The sequence below is a fragment of the Telmatherina bonti genome, assembly GCF_933228915.1.
Source record: "Telmatherina bonti genome assembly, chromosome: 11".
Classification (NCBI taxonomy): Eukaryota; Metazoa; Chordata; class Actinopteri; order Atheriniformes; family Telmatherinidae; genus Telmatherina; species Telmatherina bonti.
Genome location: NC_136629.1, coordinates 20,602,197 through 20,619,374, shown reverse-complemented (window position 1 = coordinate 20,619,374; position 17,178 = coordinate 20,602,197). Strand labels below are relative to the sequence as shown.

Below are 17,178 nucleotides of genomic sequence, written 5' to 3'. Positions count from 1 at the left end.
ATCGTATGTAAAGGGGAGCAGGAGGGATATTTTTTCTTTCCCTTTTTAGATGATTGTAGTTGGGGTTCCCCTGTCATCTTTCAAGGCAAAAGTATATTGTTGCTAAGAAACATAGCAGGTGTGTGAGAAAGGAAAGAGTGGGAGCGCTAAGGAAGCCTGATGGGAGAACAACGTGTGGAGATAAGGAGAGAAATGCAGAGGTAGTAGCTGAACTGACTGGTTTAATCCACATTCATACAGGCATAGGCACAAAGAGGTGCAAAATACTGGTATTTGTTTTGATGCAAAGAGTTAGACATAAAAAAAATGTATTATTTCTGATTACCATTTATAAAGATAAAGCCAGTTTTGGAAACATCTGATCTGTCTCTGTCCAGAATTTACATCATTAAAAGGGTAGAAGTTTGGTATATTGTTAAGATAAAGGTACAAATATAGTCATGAACTGGTGCAGTATTGTTTGAGGTAATGGCGTATTAGTAGCACATTTTGATAGTAGCAAGGTCTATTTCATTAGTGTACAAACTATGCTGGTTAGTTTTTCAGGAAGCTAGTGGTATAGCATAGCTTACACATAAGGCACAAGGGTGGTATTATGTTTACTAAACAAAGAAACCAGTCAGAATAAACAGAGAAATTTCCCAAATTTTTCTTAAATTTGACCCATATGTGTAACAGTAACCTACTGGTCATGTTCCTTTTAGTAGTGACTTCCACTCATTCAGGTAGGCTAATTGTTCATGAATTAAACACCCTTAATACGCTTTCTTCGCCACATATGCATATACAATATTTTTAGAAAAGGGTGTAAAGGCTCAAGTTAAAGTGTTTCATGACATTTAGGACATTTTTGCCATCTAACGTGATGCTTTGCGATATGCCTAATAAACCTTAAAGAAACTTGACTACTGATTGTAGAGATGCAAGTGTATTTCAGATCAATAACATACAGAAAATTTGAAGTTTTAATTTCATACCTAATTTTAAATTCATGTACGGAACAAGACCCTCACTTTATTGTTCGCAGTCCTGAACTAACAAGAGATCATGTTAAGTCTGAACACAGGTTTTTATTGGTGATGTATGAACACAGAAGGCACATTTAACCATGGGAGGTTTTCTCACTGTGAACATGAATACACAGATTCTTCCAGAAAATATTCAAAATGAGGTGAAAATCAATTTGTCACTGGTTTCCATTTCTCAAGCTTAGCCTGTTTTTAGAAATCCCTTCTAGCTCCTGGTTCATTGTATGTATATGTGAGCGTGTATGTGTGTGTGTGTGTCAAAAAATGTTCATAGCACATTATGATTAACATTGCATTATTAATGGTCATCTCCCACAACTAACTATTTTTGTACTGAGCAGCGGAAGTAGAGGATTGCCACATTCTTGTGGAGGCCCCACATTCCCCAGAGCACAACAACCTTGCTGTAGCTTGTACAGCCCCCGCCCCCCCTTTCCCTGCTTCCTATGCAACAGCATGGCTGCTCAATCCTTCCTCTCCCTGCTCTGAGCTCGGTCAAGCTCAATCTCTCTCAACCCTGCCGCTCCAAATATATTATTTACACTCCACCCCTCCCTTCGGCTCACCTCCAAAGAATCAGGGCAGAGGGAAATAACACCACTGTATAACACCCCCCCCCCCCCCCCCCCCTCTTCCCCTCCTGCATGGAACACACATTGCACACACAAGATGACCGCCCCCTCCTCCTCTACCACCACCACCACCCCACCTGCTCGCTCTTTTCTCACTCTGCGGGATGAAAATACAGGGAAGGGCTGGGCTGCGACAACGGGAAACTCTGTGAGGCCCCGGTCCTCCCATTAATCCCCTCTGACGTGCCTCCCGAGGGCAAGGATTTGCTACAAGTCAATGCAGGAGACCTACAGTATGCAAAACAAGCCTGTCTGACTCTCTCATGATGTTCAAAGCCTTCTGCACTGCACCGCTTGTGAGACAGGAAGGCAGATCAGAGACGGGGGGGTGTAACTGTGCACACAGTCTGCTTGGTTAACTCTTTCTACACTCTTTTTGTTCAGCATATCGCTTCGTTCCGTTTTCACCCCTTGCCTAGATTGCACAGATACTACTGACGACAGATGACAGGTTGAGTTTCTTCCTGTCATTACGCCCTGCTGCTGTTGGCTTCCTTGCTTCTCTACAAGACACACATTCAGTTGCCAGGCAGGCTTTTTATCAAAACCAAAATATGAAAAGCACTCAGCGTGAACAGGAATCCACCGGTCATGTGATGCACTCACTCCACTCAGGCAGAGTAGTGCTATTGAATTACTGCCTTATCAGACATCTAGTGATGAGGAGATACGTGGAGGCATGGTGGGTGGGTGGGGGGCCAGTAGGCTGACATTATTAGAGAGAAGCAGTCAGGGTGGTTTGGTGCTTTGTGGAGGAGCGGCTGTCCACACCCTTCAGCTCACACTGGAGGGAATGTAAACAACAGAGCTTTTAAAAAAAAAAAAAAAAAAAAAGGAAGAAACTTGCATGGAGGAAGGGCAGCAGCAGAAGTGAAATTACCACGCGGGTAGCAACAGAGGAATGGAAAAACAGATGACAGCAAGGCATTACCCCCACGCAGGAAGAGAAATCCGCCAGGATTTGTAGCCTACTTTATATTCACGTGATTGCCCCCCCCCCCTCCCTTTCTTCTCCTCTATCCTCACAAACCCCCCCCCCCTCTTCTTTCCACCCATCATCGGACCCTTTGAGATGGAAAAATGGGTCATCTGTGTGAAAGTTAACACTCTAAGCACGTACAGCGCTGCTTTATTTTTAGGACGTGCCTTGGAAATTTCTATTACCCCCCCCCCCCCCCTTACCCAGCACCCTGGTTGGTGAATGACACAGAAAAAGGCGCCGGGTAATTAATGTACAGTGTTGCTGCTTTGCAAACAAGTGGCAGTGTGGTGGAGAGCGGCAGCCTTTTATGATAGCCTGGACATGTCTCATATTTCTCCCCCAGCCTGCCCTCTCCATGACAACGTACAGTAGGGCTGCAGACTGCAGCCATGACATCAGCCACAGGACACAGACAGTGGGATCTCTGAGATTAATCAGGCAAAGGGAAAATGTTCTAAAACACAAGATGTTTGGAGGACTCCAAGCCTCTGTGGGGACCTCCGCCTTCAAGTCACCGACCTGAAAGCCACAGGCAGCCGATACCTACCAATTGAGAAGTAAGACTCAGTGGATGTCAGACACAGAGCGGGTGCAGCAGAGAGTCTGCTGCTTCGCAGAGATACGTGAAGCTGTCATAGCAACCGCATACAACAGAGTTATTTCTGGCTGCCTTAAAAGTCCCAAACACAGCTGCTCCTACATAACCAGACATCTCCACTGCTCAGATGGCACTTGGTATACAGACTGCGATCAAGCTTTGACATTCAAACTCACACTATGAAATCACACAGTAAAGGTCACAAGTGTTTGTGGATAATTTGTCAACAGGATTTCCACTAACGAGCGGCTGAGCTCAAATTATTATAGTAATTATAATATTCCCAATACAGCACTTGACATGTAAACATAGTCCATGCAAACAGATTAAAACTGCAGTTAGTCTGCTCTGCTCCTGGCTGCCTTTCTAAGCCTTTCACCCTGGGATTCTGACATTTCTGAAAGCAGGCTATTTCTGGCACAGTTAATAAAGTAACAGGTTTGCATGTGTCACTGTGTGCAAGTTGAGGGAAGAAAAAAAAAAAAGGATTAGAAACTGTTTAAAATCATGCCTCCCTCAAAGCATGGCCTATGTGCTGCAGAAAAAAAAAGCATTGTTATTGCTGTCAACTGGAACTGTTATACTCTCAGCTCTTTCCACTCACTTGTCCTTCAGTGTTTTGCCACAGAGGAAATACTGCCTGGAGCAACAGTGCCCCCTACTGCAGGTTAACAGGGAGGCTGAACATTTCCTTTCTTTTTTCTTTCATCAGATGTAAAAAGCTGACTCATTACCATTCATACAGACTAAAATAGAACAGAAAAGTATGTAAAAGAATGACATCGAATGAAAAGAATTACAAAGACTTCATTGATAAAAGTAACATATGGTGTAAACATGAGGTCATAGGCTGTTTTACACAAAAACACAAAATTTGCCATGTCATCCTGAAGTCTAGCCACGGCCTGCCCATATGCCAAAGCCTGTTTCACTGGTTCCTAAGCTGGAAAGCTTTCAGGGTCAGGTGGTTTTTATCTGCTGTCCTTCAGTGACCTTTAAGCTTTCACCAGACTGCAGGGGACAAAGCTGAGTGTTTGTTTGCAGGAGAGTCAGGTCAAAGGTGCACAGCCTGAACCGGTTCCTATCCCCAGCGCCAGCAGCAGAGCACACCTCCAGCTTGACCTGCAATAGTCTTATTTTTCCTCTGCCTTCCCAAAAAGACAGATGTGTGTGCATACACACTCGAGGGCTCTACAGGCCCATGACAGGCTCCTGCAGTTCCACCACCTGGCAAATTACTGTAGCTGGAGCTCAAGTGCAAGCGCTCATGGAAAATGGAACACTGTCCACCATTTAGTCTTAACTCGACATTTCTGGGCCACTGTTCATTTTTCATTCCTTATGTAGAAAAACTATTCCCCCCCCCCCCCCCCCCCCCCCATTTCCTGGCAACCTGTGGGCCCCAGGCTGCTCTGGCCAGAGCTTTTGGAATAACAGCTGCAGACGGGGATAAAAATAATTACGGCTCTATTTGTCTTCTAACAGACAGCTCCAACCAGACCTACTCCCTTCCCCAACGAGCTGCTCCACTTTTGCTCCCCTGTGCACACAATGAAGCCATTCACGGTAGAGATATTGTGGGTCAGTGGAGTCGCACAAGCTCGTGTTTCACTGTTCTGGTTAGAAACAGAAATACTGTACTAATGACAGCAATTCAGCCTCGTTTTGGCAGCATCTGGATTTTTAGTAAAACATGCCTAAATGTATTAGTCTGACTTGCATTACTTTCCTCTGAACTCCCCTACATTTCCTGAGTAAAATCCTTGTTATGCTGTGGCATTTCTTTGAAATGTTAAAGGACTGGAGCTCTTAAAGTATGTTCCATCGACTATTCAGCGATTTCTTTCCATAGCTGTTAGAGAAGAGATTGCCCACACTTAACACCTAAAAAAGCATTAGATTTTCCTGTGCATTGCTGCTGCCATCTACTGGCAAATAGATACTCAGAAACTCAACATTTTTTTTTATCCTTTATTGTAGGATTTTACACAGAAGACTAGAATATAAAAATAACATTTTACTGATAAGATCAGATTCAGACTTAATGACAACATTCCAATATTCTGTTTTAGTGGAAACACCATCGTTAGCACATAAATATTGTACATTAATTTAATACAGTTAGTCTCAGCACACCCCCTAAAAAAAGACCACAATTACTTGAGAAAAACACACACAATTAACAGACAGCTGGAAATATGATATGTAGGGGGAGTGAGGTTACAAAGATAAACTCAGAAGTTCTCCATGTATGGATTGTAAAAACTTCTGTCATGACTCATAACTCACACACAAGTGCAGTCATTTGTACCAAACAACGCAGCAATATCAGAGACTGAATCCGTTTGAGGAACAAACCATAATAACCTTACATGCACACACACATTCATTCAACGTCATCTTCTGTTAAAGACTGTGAGCTGATGATTCGCTGCCAAAAAAAAAAGAGAAAAACACTTTTAGAAATATAGAGAAGACCTTTTCAATTACAAAATTACTTATTTCCCTGTTAATTGTGAAGTTGTTGGTGTCTTAGAGGTGAAATAACCAAGAGCTACTGTCACAAAGCTCTCAGCTTTGGATGATTCTAAGATTCATATAGCATCCCTCCTTGTCCCAGAAACCACAAGCAGCAACTGGGGGGTTTTCATAAGGATGCTCCAACTGCCACTAAAATATAACGCTGTCATAGTTAATGAGAATTGGAAAAAAGCCTCACCTGGCTGATTGTTGGTAGTTTAGTTAGCAGCATTTGGAAGACTGGAGGAGGCAAAGTTTGCTGGAGAACTTGAAGTAGCTGCTGAGGCTGACCACATACTGCAATTGCATTGGTCAAATGGTCTACACCCTTCTCATATTCACCTGAGTTAGGATTATAAAAGGGACATAAGTCTATGCATACTTGGTATTCACGTGAACAAACATGTACGAGTTATAGACGATTAAATAGATCAACAAGAAATCTACCAGTCAGATGACTACATTCATTACCTTAAAATCATCACACATAAACTTGTAGGCGTCTGGTGAGAATAATGTAAGAACAGGCATGAGTCTAACCTTGTGACAGCAGCTCTTCTCCCTGCTGGATTTCCTCCAGAAAGAATTTCTGAACAGCTTCGGCATCCTTCAAGTCTGGAAGCTTTGATGGACATAAAGTGTCAGAAATATACATTTGCCACTCAAAAAAGCACAAAACATGTGGTTAAATAAGTTAACACGCGTCTTACTTTTGACAGTCCAGACTTTTCACTTGAAACTTTTTGTTTTTTTCTACCTACAATAAAAACAAAACAGATTATGTTTAGTTTGATATTGTACAAGACTACAAACACGTGGTTACAAGTTAGATAAGCTTTAGGCTACAGCATGCTCTTTCGACAACTTGTCTGACTCACAACAAAACCAAGAAAAAAAATTAACTATTTGTTTGTTCTTTCTTTGGTGGGGGTGGTTGAGAAAAGGTGGAGATGTTATGTATCTATCAAGCCTCTAAACCTATAATAAATTAAAATAAAAAAAAATACAAAAGTTAAGGCGCCCTGACTGTCTTGCCGCATGGAGGCTAACGATGCTAAAATGAGCTAACTTCCTTTACATCATGTACAAACACTTACGTTCACGTAGCTTCTCCTTGAAGCGAGGGTCACCCCGTCGCTTTTTGTCAAAATAAATACAGTACGCTATGAAAACAGCTCCACACACCCCAGCTATTATCGCGCTCGTTTTACCGCTCATCATATCTGAAACCAGCCTCGGATAAGTACGGTTTGTAGCAGACTAGCTGGCTAGCAGCTAGCACGCCGCTAAGGAAGTTACTGCAGGAAGTACGTAACTCATAACGCAGTAGTACGTAATGTCGTCATGTTAAGAGAGGGGATGGGCGGGGCTAACTGAGGCACTAACAGGACCTGTTGCATGACTAAACTGTACAATACAAAATTAACAACTGATCACGTTTGTTAGTTTTTCAAAAATCTAATTATGTAACAGTCACACACCTGTGCAATAACACATAACCGCTGATTCATAAAATGAAAAAAAAAAATTCTTAAAAGAAACACTCATCCCCCACAAACACCTAACCACCACGACATTACACAAGAGTTTTATTATTAACATTTGTAGATGTAGTGATGTGCTGTGTTCACTGTCAATGGTTTTTTCAAGTGTCTTGTGCCTATGTGGTAACATCTTTTACACAATTTCAGTTTTGAATGTAGTGCTGCATCCAGTCTTGGCTTTCGGCTATGATGCTTATGTGCAGGTATTTATCCTTTTTTTTTTTTAAATTTAATTTAATTTTTTTTGATAATGTTAAGGATTCTAGATGATATCCCTAAATTTATTGCAACTGTAGATTGGCCACATTTACATGGGAGTATGAATTCCTCTTTAATTCCGAATAAAAGTTCATTCTGCTTTAAACTGGTGGGAAAATTGCCATGTAAACACCGAATTCCGAATAAAAAAAGTTGATTCAGAATTAAACTTAATTCCAAAATAAGTGAATGGTTTATTCACATCTTAAATCTGAACTGATTAATTCCTCTACCATGTAAACCTTGGTTTAGCTCTAGTTGTTCTGCACATGCTGCTTACCTTGCCCCGTCCTATGGCAAAAATATGTTAGTGCATGGTTTTGCCTCCCATGTTCAGTAGTCTATTTTCCTTCGCCTTCTCATCTGCTGAAAAAAGTGAAGTACGCTCAGGTTGAGCTGGCACTTAAAAATTATAATCAAAACAGCAAAACTGTTCTTAACTATGTAGTTGTCCATGTTACAATCGGAAAGACAAGAAGCAGGAAGCAAATTTTGTTTTCTTCTGTTAGACGTAAGTACGTTACACATGCCCTCAGTCCAATCAGAATCCTTCCTTCTTCGATCTAAAGCAGAATGAAGTAAGGACGCGTTTCCAAGTAATTTGAAATTATTTACATGTAAAATCATAGGAGTATTCGATTAATTTAGAATTATTTCATTCCGAATAAAGAAAGAAAGATTATGTAACCGTACCCAATGTCATTAGGTTGTTGGACTATTTGCTCATGTGGTTAATCCCAAAGTGGTGAACCTCACCACCATCCGTGCTTATGAATGACAGCCTTTTGGGAATGCTCCTTTTATACCCAACCATGGCACTCACCTGCTTCCAAATAACCTTTTCAGATGTGGAGCATTCCAAATAGGTGGTCCTTTTTCAGGATTCCTCAACTTTCCCAGCATTTTGCATAACATGTTGCAAGAATTGAATTAAAAATTAGCGAATGTCCCACTCCTTCCCCCACAAGAACTTTTTCAGGTTGGACATTAAATATCTTGTCTTTGAGTATTCATTCATTTTCCTAACTGCTTAATCCAATTCAGGGTCGCGGGGAAGCTGGAGCATATCCCAGCAGTCTTTGGGTGAAAGGCAGGGTTCACCCTGGACAGCTCGCCAGTCTATTACAGGGCTGTCTTTGAGTGTATTCAACTGAATGTAAAGGTTTTGCAAATTGCCGTATTCAGTTTCTATGTTTTACATAAAATCCAAATTCATTTAAAGTTTCAATTGTTTAAACTTAGAATCATTTAACTTTTTACAAATAATTTTGTAAATAAAACTACTAAAGGCAATATTTGCTTAACCATTAATAAAAGGTGCACATTTTCCTTTAGAACTGAGTAAAAGTATAGGTCAAATTTAAAGGGTACTTAAAAGTTGTACAAAAGTGAAGTATTTGAATAGAAATAATTTTGTCACCCCTAATGGCAAGAAAATCACAGAGTACTTCACAAACTATGGCATTTATTTCAAACAGAGGCTTCTGCTTTGCTTACATTTTTACAATAAATTACACAATGACCATCATCAGATGAGCCTAATAAATACTATTGAGCATTTTTTTTCAATAAGCTCCATTACGGTCTCTGAATCTATAATGCAGACTGTTTTCCATATACAGGTTCATACAGCTTTTGCTTTGGGCCATGTACAGGTTGGAAAACAGTTCAGCCACATCCAAAAACCACCATTCTTCTCTAACAATCAAAACATATGGAAAAACAGAAGAGTACGAACTTAAAGCAAAGATGTAATTTAAAGAAAGGGGCGACAAACAAAAACAGAATGACATGAAGAAGGAGAGGAACATAAATGAACGCAGACAAAGGAAGAGGAGAAAGGAGGATTTAAGAGAATATACATGCTGTAACCCTCAGTATTTACACTTAAACTACAGTTAAAACCGTAAAACTGTCTGTACAGAAAAGTACATGTTATTAACAGTGCAAGATATTAAATAGCTTGACTCAAAACACTTCTCAATATACAAATGTATAACAAAAGCATACAATTACATACAAGTGCAGAACAAAACGCAACTTCAGGTTATAATACAATAGGGGGATTTATACAAAGGAAACACCAGAGATGTCTTCAGAAATGTTTACACATACGTCACTTTATGATATAAATGCACATTTACAATATCTCTACCTTTATTCTGGCCATAGTACAGGAAAAAGAACCAAACTGGTTTGGTAGGGATGAGCATGAGAAGAACCTGGCATGTTTTTTTTTTATCATGAGTAGAATCAGAAAGTCATACCAAATAAGAAAAAAAACATATAGGTTGCTTTATTTAATGCAGCAAACATAAACCAAATTAATTTAAAAAAAACAAAAACAAAACTTCATGTTGTTGCAAACACTGCAAATGTAGGTTTCTGTTTCTTTTTAAGTCTGTGGTAGTATTTAAATAGTTCAAATTAGTTTAATTCAGTTGCACATCACATCTCTAGCAAAGATGATTAGTGTGAGGGGTTTAAATGGGCATTGAAACAATATAATGGAATAAAGCAGATTGGCTTTTAAAAGGCTTATGAACTGAAGTAATGTGACCATTTACTACTAACATCATTGCATGTATTATACTGCTGAACTCAACAGTAATACCCCAAGCCAGATGAGTATTCAGTAGTAGATTATGGGTGATCCAGTAATCGGAGCTCTGCTTTTACAATGCATATTCCTAAAACATCCATCGTTATCTGTCGGGCATAGCCCTTCACTGCCTGCTCACTCATACAGCATTCTTCAGTCTTTTATAAAGGAACACATTATTCCAGTTGACCCTTTGATTTAAGAAGAGGATCTGGAGAAAAAAAAAAAAAAGTGCTGTCCTTGTTCAATGTGCCTCATGGAGAAGAACAAAAAGGCACTACAGAAACATTTGATGTTCATCCACTGAGGCTGTCAGAGGACCCAAGATGGTCTCAAACCCAATCCATCACCACCTATATGCCAACACATACAGGATCATATACGTGAGAAGAGCAAAATCAACCCCTTCAGGTTTAACCAGTGAAGGTGAGCAGAGACACATGTCAAAATGACTTGTATATGCCCTTAATGCCAAAGTGGCAGTGTTCCTCTGAACGTCCTTCAACAACAGGCAACCACAAGTAGGGCAGGTTGCAGAAAGGGGGGGGGGGGGGTCTCCACTGGAAATGATCAGTTTTATCAAATGGAAAATAATTATTGCTCGCAAAAAAAAACAATTCTTGGAAATGTTCAGCTGAGGATAGCGCAAAAGACAAATCTGGATTTTTTTTTTTTCTTCTTATTACTGATAATATTTAACAAATTTCACCCTCCCTCCCTACACAATCTTCTTAAAAGTGCACTTAAGTGCCATTAGCTTGCCAAGGAAACAGTTGTCAGTAGAAAATAGTGCTTGTTTCTTGTTTTTGTCACTGGTCTGCTTTTGTGCCCCAGTAGATACAGTATGTAGGTTGATTCTTCCATCCGTCCTGTTGAGAAGGAATGGGTGCGGCGCCCCCGGGGTGCTGGTTAAGTGCTTAGTGCGGTGGCTCTTTGCTGCTTAGTCCTGTCACCTGCATTCCACTGATACCCCAGAGTTTTGAGATGAAGAGGATGATGATGATACTGGAGGGTCGGCAAGCGTCAGCATGACTGCTGCTGTCAGTGAGCTAGAGGACGGGGAGGAGGAAGAAGAGGAGGAGGAAGAAGCTGCTACTGTGCCTGAAAAAAAACCAAACAAACATATAAATTGTTCTGATGTTAAAATAACATTTTGCAGTTATTAGCATGTTAAAATGAGCTAAAAACCAAAAACTATGCACACTTCTAAATCCACAAGACCTGACTCACTTTCTCTTTCCTTCTTCTTCATGCGTTTTCTTCGTCTGTCAATAGAAGCCACCTCAGACTTGAGGGAGAGGTAGTGGTTCCTGATGTCTTGCAGCTTCTCCTGGAGAAATGAAATCCTCTCCAGGCTGCTCATCTTTTCCAGATCAGCTATGTAGAATCAAGATTAAGCATTTTAGGGATTTCAGATTTAGTGGGACAGAAAAACAGGTGCACTCTGCTGACATCCTTATACATAAAACTCTTTTCCAGTTGGAGTTGCTGCTAAATTAAGGGAATAGTTCAATCTTTCAAAAGAGAAGAAACTAAAAAGTCACTTACACATCTGGAAACTCCACTTGTACACACGCGGCGATCTTCCATGGTTGTCTCTGCTCTGAGTGTGATCTGCATCGGCCTGTTTGTGATACTTATGGCTGGAGGGGGGAGATCGTCCGTGACACTTAGGTGACGTGGCAGCCTTCAGGTCTGAAGCGTGATTTTTGGAGGCAGTTGATTTGGCAGTGCCCTCAATGACAGACTGGTCTTCACTGTCACTGCTGTTGGCTGAGGGGAGACGACATGACGAGATTAGGAAAGAAAATGAAATAAAAATGTCACTCGATCTTCCACTATGACATCTGGCGACTCTGTGGCCAATGAAAGCCTAGCTAGTGTTTGAATGAGTAGGGTTTGTCAGCTGTTTTTACCTGTTTTCCTATTCTTTTTGGGAGGCACACCAAGGCTCTTGCGGTTTGGCTTGTGTTTCTTTGAAGCTCCACCCGTCTGTGACTCTTTTTGCCGCTTCTGACTCACAGACACTAAAAACAAATTAGGAATAGGCAGACTGTGAAATGAGTTATCGGCTTGTGTTTCTTCAGCATTACAGCCTGAAGGAAATCATGAACTTTATTAGGGTTATTTCAAGTCAAATTTCTAGCATTCATACCTTTGGACTTCTGCTCGCTCTCCTGGTGGCTGCTGCTGCTCAGCTCTAAGCTGCAGCTGCTGCTACTGTTGCAGGAGAGGCTGACGTCATACACTTTTGAGGGGGAACCTGCCCCTTCGTCCTGTGGAAGTTCTTGCAGCTCCCCACCCAGACTTTCCACCTCCACCGTGCTGCTATCTGTCTCGCTGCGGCCTCCTGCCACTTCCTCCTGTACGGGACCCAGGGGAAGTGTGTCAGAAACTGGCTCTGAAGGCAAGGCGGGGGGCACAGATGGTGACGGGGAGCAAGGCTGTGCTTGACCAGAGTCTTCCACAGTGCTGCCTTCTCCCGAGGGGGACTCAGGCGTTGTTGGTGGTGTGTTGAGCACAGAGTTACTGCCGCTGCTTGGGAACTCCTGAAGCTTGTCATTTTCCATTTGCTCCTCTGAGGCTTCATCATCAGGTCCAGCATCTTGTTCCACACTGGGCTCCTCCAGACATGGGGGTACAGGTGGGGGAGGAGAATTGGCGGCCTCTGTGTCCGAGTCAGAGAACAACTCCTTCAGAGTTTTCTTTGGCCATTGGGCCTGGATGCTGGACCACACATCTTTTTGTCCTTTAGGACGAACAGCAACCCTCTCCTCTGCATTCCCAGACACTTTGGCCCTCTTTTCAGGAATCTCCCAAAAGCCTGCTTGTCTGCCAGTTTTGGTCTTTTCCTTCATGCCGTTGTACTTCTTGGAAGGTGAACCTTTAGTTTTGGGGCGGCTCCGCGTACTTTCCTGCGCCTGGGACTCTGCTAGTGCTGCACTCTCATCATCTGAGCTGCTGCTCGAGGAGGCTTCCCTCTCCTCTCCGGGGCCAGCTGCTCGCTCCTCCAGCTTCCTCGGAGACCCTCCAGGCAACCAATCGGCACTCCTGGTGTTTCTGGTCTTAGCTCTGGCCTGACCTTTTGGGATCCTTTCTGCTGCACTGTCAGATTTCCTCTTCCTTGTGCTCACCTCTCCGTCCATCTCCGGGTGGCCTCTACGCTTCCCTGTGTCGGCGTTCTCTGTACTGACGGTATCCTGAGTCTTTCCAGAGACTGAGGATGGTTTGGATCCCTCAGAGGGCACGCCGCTCTCCCAGCGCTCTGATATTTGCGGCAGCTCTGATGGACCCTTCTTGAGGCTGCCGTGGCTACTGGGCTGATTCTCTTCATGATGCTCTCCCTTCTCATCTTCATGCTCACTTTCATCTGTGGACATCTCAGAGGCTGAAGCAAGCCAGACAAACTATCGGTTAGTTCCATTAAGACACATAAAGGCTTAATTAACCACTTGAGAGTGAAACAATCCTAATGTGCTTTAATAATCTATGACTACAGGTTCACGAGTGTTGCTACCTTGCAGGCCATTGAGGATAGAAGTAATTTCTATAGACTTGACAGACTGCTGAGTCCCTTTGTCCTCACCCTCGTCCATCTTGGAAAAGACATCCTGACTCAGGCCACATTTGGAGCGTGGGACTCTGTTAGTGTTGGATGAAGGGCTGAGAACTTCTCTTTCATCGAGCCGCTCCAACCTCTCTCGCTCCCTCTCAGCTTTGTTCTGTCAGAATTTAACACAGTCAACGATCCATGTCATACCAACCAGGTTCACGCTTTGAAAAAAAAAAGGACTACTCTCCAAAGTCGTACCTTTATTTTTTTGCGATGCTTTATTTTTGGTACGTTCTTATTGGCAGGGCGCACAATCTTGTCTGCTTTGATCCATTCATCATATCTAAAAAAAAATAAAAAAAATAAAATAAAATCAAGTACAAAGATAAAACAACTGTAGCATTCAGGTCTTTGAAATGAGCCAAGAAATATTGTCCCACACCACACAGACACCTCTACAAGCTGACCCCAACATGTGGCTGTTACACTATAAGCCTCAACAGCAAAAAAAAAAAAAAAAAAGAAGAAAAAAAAAAAAGAGGAATCCGATGGCATTTATGTGGAAAAAGACAAACCTTTACAATGAAGAAAGAAACAATATGCACACCGACCACCACACAAATCATATTCGACAGAGTTCCAACAGTACCAAAGGGAGCTAGTAGGGTCGTATGAGTGGAAATGAAACGTGTCACAACATCACACACAACAGACACAATGCAAAGAACATCCCGCTGTCTTTAATAGAGTGCTGGAGGACCACACAACAACATTGAGACAATGAAATGCTGATTGCTAGTTAACCACTGTGTCATGGTACCCTAATACTCCTCTTAACGCTGCATTAACCCTGACCCACTGGGGAGGGGGGAGAGGGTTGAGAGGTAGAGGTGAGTGTAGCAGCACTTTGGGTTGGCCATTCAAAAATCAGAAGGGTTGTCGACATTCAAGGATCCCGCTGTGGGGGTTTAAGAATTTGTTTTGCTAAAAATCACTGGTTGATCACTCCTAGAACTCTGATTGGTTGAGGGTCAGTCTGTCTGTAGGTTTTCTGGAAAGACAGACAGCTGGGGGGACAGACAGGGGGATTAAGTCAAAACTGAGTTGGGATGCTGTGGAGGAATCCACATCAACCCAATGTTCAGTTCTGTTTCTGCCACTAGATGGCCCAGTTTTCTCCATAATCAGGGTACTGACTATGGCACTGGATCAGATGAAGCAGAATTGTGAGGGAGGGAATGCATCTGTTCCGGCTGCAGGGGGACACCCATGTAACAGTTATTCCACTGGGTGATTTGCAAGTCAAGAGAAAATTTGATTGATTTATTTTAAAATTTAATTTTAGAGTGAATATAGGCATTAGATGATTTCTCCCCAGGTCCTGTCTTACCTGATGTTCCAGCCACAGTAGTGCACCAGGTAGAGCACCTCTCCCCCCTCCACGTCTGCCTCTTTCACAGTGGCCTCGTACGTCTTCAGATTGCGGCCTCGCCCATACCTCACCTGCACCTTCATCCCCGGGGGGTAACACTCAAACTCCTCCCCTTCCTCCCCCTCCTGACTGCTGTCATCCCTGCAAGAAAAACAGTTCAGCACTTCCTGGCCCTAGGCTGCACACCATAAAGTCCCACCCCACACCCATCCACCCAGCTCGCTGCCTGCTGCAAAAAAGCCCCCTTTTCCAGTTTAATAGGCTGCACCCCTGCCTGCCCTGTCCCATTACAACACTAGACCTTAATCTACAAAGAAACATTAGCTTTCCATTTTTGTCCTGTCTAATCTCTTGTCCAGTGCAACCTACAGCAAACAGCAAGATAAACAACTGCATCATTAACAGTAAGCCAGTCAAAAAACAGTACATGAAGTGTTTCAGCAAATAAAACATAAATCTTTCATGGCAAAACTCTATGATCATGAAGAGGAGGACTACAATTAGTCTATCTAACCCTACATCCATACATGAAGCACTTGGGATTCTCGTTCACACACATACACACGCTGGAGGAAATGAAGCAGCCACAAGAAGGAGCTAGTGGGAAAACAGTCAGATGTTAAAGCTGGAGGATATTCTGGCGTGCGGTAAGTGTCTTTAGGCGCAGGGACCACAGGGTCAGGTTAACATGACAAAGCACAACTTTGCAGGCAGCGCAGCAACTTAAAGCAGGTCTACAGCACTGTGAGGGAGCATGAGGTCCAATCTGGTAAGCCGCCACATAGAACTGGTACAGCACGACCGTAGTTTTAACAAGCCAAAGTGAAGAAGGTGGGAAGTGGGTCAGCTGGAGAGACACTCTGGAGGCTAAAACTGGAAGGGGGAGACGTGCTAGACCTGGTGCACTTTTAGGTATTATAAACAAAACGAACACAACTGAAACCTATGGTGACACAGCAACAAGTGGCCAAGAAAAATAATCAGCAATATTTAATATTTGGACTTTTTTTTTTTTTTTTTCTTCAATAGAGAATGTTAAATATTGTAGTTGAACTCCAGATATGTTAATGTAAAAATCTGCTCATTTTAAATTAACTTTTGACTTCAGCATGTTATGGATAAAAAATTTTAAAAAAAAAAAAAAAAACCTCAAGCCTCTTGCTTAGGTCTCATAAAAAAGTAGAGCGATGCTTCACTTGTATACTGTTCTGTGCTGTCATTAGGTGATCATCATTTCCCCACGTAATCTGATGGTAAAAACATTCCACTTGCAAAGCACAAAATCTGCCACTGAAATCAAAGTGTTGACCTAAGATCCCATCCAGATTACAGGTTGTAAACATCAAAGAAGTGCGATATTATCAGGAAAGCTCAGCTCAAATCAGCCTGTGGGTTGTCTGCAGAGCATCCCAGAGAAATCACATAATATGGGAACCTGGATAAGCCAAACGATTGAGGAACTTCCTGATTGTCACAGAAGTCCACAGAGATGATAATCAGCATGATCTTGTGTTGTCCGCTTGAGGCACCAGGCACTAAACTTCAGAAAACGGGACACTAAGAGCAGTAACTTCTGTCTGGACTATTCAGGATGTGGAAAATTTTGTACGACTGCAAGTTTGTTGCATTATTCTGCCCTTAGCAGTCCAAAGATTACACCAAAACAGCTCTAACCTGATCTAAGAGTCGCGATGTTGGACAGATGAAGGGCAAGGAACAAAAGAAACCAAACCATACAACTGCTCAGAACCAACATCTGCCAACACTACAAGGTCTTTCTACTACGGGCTACTGCATCCGAAGCACTACTTCACAGCTGAAGGGTTAATGCTTCAATGACAACATTCACACACATGGAACATTTAATAAAGCTTGAACATCAAAAGCCCTCCCGCGCCCCTCCCAAAAAATACATACATAAATGAGATAAGACAGGAAGAGGGGAGCAGAGAGACAGAGACAAAGATCAGGAGAGGGTAGAAACTGAGAAGAGCACAGCCATGTTGTGTGCACCGAATCAGGGCAGGTT

At 42.4% G+C, this 17,178-nt stretch overlaps 2 protein-coding genes across 4 annotated transcripts in view; both read right to left on the bottom strand.

The window, feature by feature from the left end:
- Nucleotides 1-5,220: 5,220 nt before the first annotated feature.
- tomm20a (translocase of outer mitochondrial membrane 20) lies at nt 5,221-7,053 on the bottom strand. 2 transcript variants are annotated; one of them, XM_079248559.1, is made up of 5 exons: nt 6,854-7,053; nt 6,471-6,513; nt 6,301-6,382; nt 5,960-6,102; nt 5,221-5,671 (listed from the first exon to the last, which is right to left on the bottom strand). In XM_079248559.1, exons 1-5 carry the CDS (start codon nt 6,979-6,981, stop codon nt 5,627-5,629), a joined length of 441 nt encoding a protein of 146 aa, XP_079104685.1. In that variant the 5' UTR covers nt 6,982-7,053; the 3' UTR covers nt 5,221-5,626. The 2 variants fall into 2 exon arrangements, with proteins under 2 accessions (XP_079104685.1, XP_079104684.1); XM_079248558.1 differs by having other exon boundaries at nt 6,471-6,517; nt 6,858-7,053.
- Nucleotides 7,054-9,112: 2,059 nt separating this feature from the next.
- Nucleotides 9,113-17,178, bottom strand: part of arid4b (AT-rich interaction domain 4B) — a 44,243-nt gene continuing 36,177 nt past the window's right edge. The window contains exons 17-24 of one of the 2 annotated variants that reach the window (XM_079248535.1): nt 15,108-15,290; nt 13,976-14,060; nt 13,682-13,886; nt 12,320-13,552; nt 12,081-12,191; nt 11,713-11,937; nt 11,395-11,541; nt 9,113-11,265 (exon numbers count right to left, since the gene is read on the bottom strand). In XM_079248535.1, the coding sequence (XP_079104661.1) occupies nt 11,114-11,265; nt 11,395-11,541; nt 11,713-11,937; nt 12,081-12,191; nt 12,320-13,552; nt 13,682-13,886; nt 13,976-14,060; nt 15,108-15,290 (2,341 nt within the window). In that variant the 3' untranslated portion in view covers nt 9,113-11,113. The remainder of the gene's footprint in view (nt 11,266-11,394; nt 11,542-11,712; nt 11,938-12,080; nt 12,192-12,319; nt 13,553-13,681; nt 13,887-13,975; nt 14,061-15,107; nt 15,291-17,178) is intronic. The other variant, XM_079248536.1, reaches the window with a different exon arrangement.

Excerpts from the sequence above, each read along its gene's own strand:
- tomm20a (XM_079248559.1), bottom strand. The coding sequence starts at position 6,981 with ATGATGAGCGGTAAAACGAGCGCGATAATAGCTGGGGTGTGTGGAGCT. Across the intron at positions 6,514-6,853 it reads GAGAAGCTACGTGAACGTAA|AAAAAAACAAAAAGTTTCAA; the intron begins GTGTTTGTACAT and ends TATTGTAGGTAG. Across the intron at positions 6,103-6,300 it reads AGAAGAGCTGCTGTCACAAG|GTGAATATGAGAAGGGTGTA; the intron begins GTTAGACTCATG and ends ATCCTAACTCAG.